At 34.2% G+C, this 4,673-nt stretch overlaps 1 protein-coding gene across 1 annotated transcript in view; it reads left to right on the top strand.

Moving 5' to 3' along the window:
* LOC115241400 (plastin-2) overlaps nucleotides 1–4,673 on the top strand; it is a 66,668-nt gene that overhangs the window by 58,429 nt on the left and 3,566 nt on the right. Inside the window, exon 3 of the mRNA XM_029817145.1 lies at nucleotides 1,387–2,602. Within this exon, the coding sequence (XP_029673005.1) occupies nucleotides 1,387–2,602 (1,216 nt within the window). The remainder of the gene's footprint in view (nucleotides 1–1,386; nucleotides 2,603–4,673) is intronic.

Here is a 4,673-nt window from a genome sequence, read left to right as displayed (position 1 = left end):
ATCAATTAGTAAAAAAAAATAATTGTTTTTAAGAAAAAGTATGTAATTATTTATAATGTATTTATAATGTATTTTTTAAAACAATTATTTGTTTTTTTCTTTACACTAATTGATTTGTCTCATTATTCTGTACATAAAATATACTTTGTGATGTTAATAACGCGATTTGGAAAAAAAAACAATTATTTACCAAAAAAAAAGATCCTTAAAAATAGCCTTTTTTTAGCCGTTACACTGGTTTTCCCCCTTAATAACTCTACAATATTTTTCATTTTCTTTCTTGTCGATTATCTTAACAATTTCTAACTTCTCTGAAATGTTCACTCCTATTCTTCTTTTCCTTCCATTTTTTTCTCTTCCACTCTTCCTCTCGTCTTCTTAAACAATTCTTTAATATTTCCTTCTTTCTTTCAACATATCTCTTTTTGTTGTCGTATTTTTCTTCCAATTCTCTCTCTGTCTCTCTATATCTACTTTCATCTTCTTTGTTCTCTTTTATGCATTCTATATACTTTCTATTTTACGCCTATTCACTCGCGCCATTTTATCATCTCTCTACACCTGTTTTTTTCTTTTATTTCCACTGCTTCTATTTCTTTTTTTCCTAGTTATTGCTTCTTTTTTTGTCCTTTGTCTATCTCTTCTACCTGTTGACTCATCTAATTTCTATCTCCTTTCCTTTTCCATCTTTCTCTTAACTGCAAGTCTGCCACTACGATCTCACGTTCATTCATTTCGCTCTTTCCTTTCCGCACACTTTCTCCGCTCTCTTCTTTTAGTATTCTCTCTTTCTCACTTTTTTGCTCGACTATTGTAATCAAAACCGGAAACAGGGAAGGCTAGAGAAAATATATACAGGGTGTCTCGTAAAGACTGTAACAACGCTTAAGGGTAAATTCTTGAGGTCATTTAGAAACAATTTTTTCTCAGTGAAAATGTCGAGAGAGGTCATCATTTTTTGCAAGTTTCCAATTTTTTCCGTCATATATCTTTGTAACTAAGCTTTAAATTAAAATTCTCTCTCTTTATTAAAGTAAACTTTATCTGAAATTAATTAAAGAATGTAGTTTTAACTCTCTATAAAGTTTAGTTTGCAAAAAGCCCTTCTTTTTTAATCGCTTACACGAAAATGATTGATGTCTCGATATTTTTGCTGAAAAATTATCTTATAATGATCTCAAGAATTTACCCTTAAGCGTTGTTACGGTCTTCACGGGAGACTTTGTATATATGTATGGGTTTTAATATTTATAAGGGAAATAAAGATATCGGAACTATAAATCTCAATTTAATAGATAAATAATTAAATAAATTTATAGATATAATAAATTAATAGATAAAATTTATTAATCCATTGCTGAAGTTAATTTCTTATTTATTTTTCAGCAAAATAATCAATCATTCCTGTCCGGACACTATTGATGAGCGCACAATTAACAAGAAGAACCTAACATTGTACAAGAAGCACGAGAATTTAACACTAGCGTTGTCTTCGGCTCAATCCATTGGTTGCAACATCATAAACATTGACGCCCACGATCTCACGAAAGGTTCGCCCCATTTGGTGTTGGGGCTGCTCTGGCAGATTATCCGAATTGGCTTGTTCAACCAGATTACTCTCGAGAATTGCCCTGGTCTTGCCACGCTTTTGCAAGATGGCGAACGAATCGAAGATCTGCTAAAATTATCTCCGGAGGCCATTCTTCTTAGATGGGTGAACCATCATTTGGAGAACGCTGGCATTGCCAGGCGGTGCAACAACTTCCAGTCCGACATCACGGATTCCGAGATATATACTTATCTTATCAAACAGATTGCGCCCAACTCGGCTGGCATCACCTTGGAAGCCTTAATGGAACCCAACCATACGTCCAGAGCGGAGATCATGCTTCAACAAGCCGCTAAACTAGGCTGTCGTAGCTTTGTAACTCCTAGCGACGTCGTAAACGGTATTTACAAGCTTAATTTAGCCTTCGTTGCCAATATGTTTAACAACTACCCCGGTTTGGACAAGCCAGAAAGCAACATTGAGGGTTTGGAGTCTCTCGAGGAGACGCGAGAGGAAAAAACCTATAGAAATTGGATGAACTCGATGGGCGTAATGCCTCACGTCAACTGGCTCTATTCAGATCTGGCTGATGGTCTGGTTATCTTCCAGCTGTACGATATTATTAAGCCGGGCACTGTGAATTGGAATAAAGTGCACAAAAAGTTTACGAAGCTCCGAAAGTTCATGGAAAAGCTGGAGAACTGTAATTACGCCGTCGAGCTGGGCAAACAAATGAACTTTTCGCTCGTGGGTATTGCCGGACAGGACATCAATGACGGAAACGCGACCCTGACGTTGGCACTTATATGGCAATTGATGAGGTCGTATACATTGTCGATCTTGACGTCTCTAGCTGGTACTCAGGGAAGCAACGTTGAAAAAGAAATCGTCCAATGGGTAAATTCTAAACTTCAGACGGCTGGAAAAACTAGCAGCATCAAGGGATTCCAAGATTATGCGATATCAGACGGCAAGGTTGTTCTTGATCTTATCGATGCTATCAAACCCGGCTCGGTGAACTACGATCTTATTAAGGAAGGCGGGACTGAAAAGGTGAGGATTTTATTTGTCGATGAAGCCTCTTAATATTCGCATAGCTCATATTCCCGTTGGATGTCAAAAACACCATTATACTTATATTATGATAACACTGTTCAACAAAAAATGACTTTTTTTTCGGACACAGGAACCGGACTACCCGTTTCTTCTGGGTTTTGGGACGTTGAACACGAATCCGGTTGTGAAATTGCTCCATCACGTCAGAATTTTGTGAAAATTTGCATTTGAAGTTGCAAAAAGGACTATTTTCACGAACTTTGCCATATTATAGCTACAATATGTGACATGCTGGAGAAGTTTTATTACAATCAAAATAAAATATGTTGTTAGGACTTTCAACCCTCAAAAGGAATTTTTGGTGTCGGTTATGGTTAATAAGATATGGTTAAATATGGGGTGTATTGCAGAAGTTAGCTGTGATTTAGGTCATTGACGATTTACCAGATAGCTTTTAATTATATTTATTTAAACTTAAGAGTTTTTTAGATTGCTGAATACGAATGTCAAAATTGTCAAATTCAAAATGGTGGACTCAATATGGTGGATGCCAAAACCTTAAAAAATGTTTAGATTGCAATCTAAACATTTGAGTCCACCATTTTGAATTTGACAATTTTGACATTGGATTCGTATTCAGCAACCTAGAAAACTCTTAAGTTGAAGTAATAATTGAAAGCTATTTGGTAAATCGTCAATGACCTAAGTCACAGCTAACTTCTGCAATACACCCCATATTTAACCATATCTTATTAACCATAACCGACACCAAAAATTCCTTTTGAGGGTTGAAAGTCCTAACAACATACTTTATTTTGATTGTAATAAAACTTCTCCAACACGTCACATATTGTAGTTATAATATGACAAAGTTCATGAAAATAGCCCTTTTTGCAACTTTAATTGCAAATTTCTCAAAATTCTGACGTGATGGAGCAATTTCACTTTATTACAATCAAAATAAAGTATGTTGTTAGGACTTCCAACCCTCAAAAGGAATTTTTGATGTCGGTTATGGTTAATAAGATATCCATGGTTAAATATGGGGTGTATTGCAGAAGTTAGCTGTGATTTAGGTCATTGACGATTTACCAGATAGCTTTTAATTATATTTATTTAAACTTAAGAGTTTTTTAGATTGCTGAATACCAATGTCAAAATTGTCAAATTCAAAATGGTGGACTCAAATGTTTAGATTGCAATCTAAACATTTTTTAAGGTTTGGCATCCGCCATATTGAGTCCACCATTTTGAATTTGACAATTTTGACATTGAATTCGTATTCAGCGATCTAAAAAACTTTTAAGTTTAAATAAATATAATTGAATGCTATTTGGTAAAACGTCAATGACCTAAGTCACAGCTAACTTCTGCAATACACCCCATATTTAACCATATCTTATTAACCATAACCGACACCAAAAATTCCTTTTGAGGGTTGAAAGTCCTAACAACATATTTTATTTTGATTGTAATAAAACTTCTCCAGCATGTCACATATTGTAGTTATAATATGACAAAGTTCATGAAAATAGCCCTTTTTGCAACTTTAATTGCAAATTTCTCAAAATTCTTACGTGATGGAGCAATTTCACAACCGGATTCGTGTTCAGCTTATAAGAAATGGCTAGTCCCGTCCCGGTGTTTTTTTTTGTTGAACTGTGTAATTATTTCCGTAGATGATTAATTTTCTATGTTGCGTTACTTGCGTTACATTCACATTATTAACATTTAAATGTCAGATCTTAACTAGCGTGATGCATGATTTCTTAATAAAATTTGAAGAAACTCAAATAATAAAAGAATTATTTCGATAAATTTGAATTAAACGTTATTGAAAGATAGTTAATCAAAATTTTTCTAAAATATATCTAGAAAAAAATATCGGTGATACGTTCAAAATTACCACAAGATTACAAGAATCTCCATAGATTATCCAAACATTAATATTTATTCGCGGTTTTCTAGTCTTCTTTTAATGCAATAAAATAGAACTATTGTAAACATTAGTGAAATCCATTTAAGTCAGTCTCGAAGGACTTCTTACTTCGATCAATAGGCGCGTTCA

Source organism: Formica exsecta, unplaced genomic scaffold, assembly GCF_003651465.1.
Source record: "Formica exsecta isolate Colony F162 unplaced genomic scaffold, ASM365146v1 scaffold482, whole genome shotgun sequence".
Classification (NCBI taxonomy): domain Eukaryota; kingdom Metazoa; phylum Arthropoda; class Insecta; order Hymenoptera; family Formicidae; genus Formica; species Formica exsecta.
The sequence above is the reverse complement of the archived record's forward strand: the minus strand, read 5'-3'. Positions and strand labels throughout refer to the sequence as shown.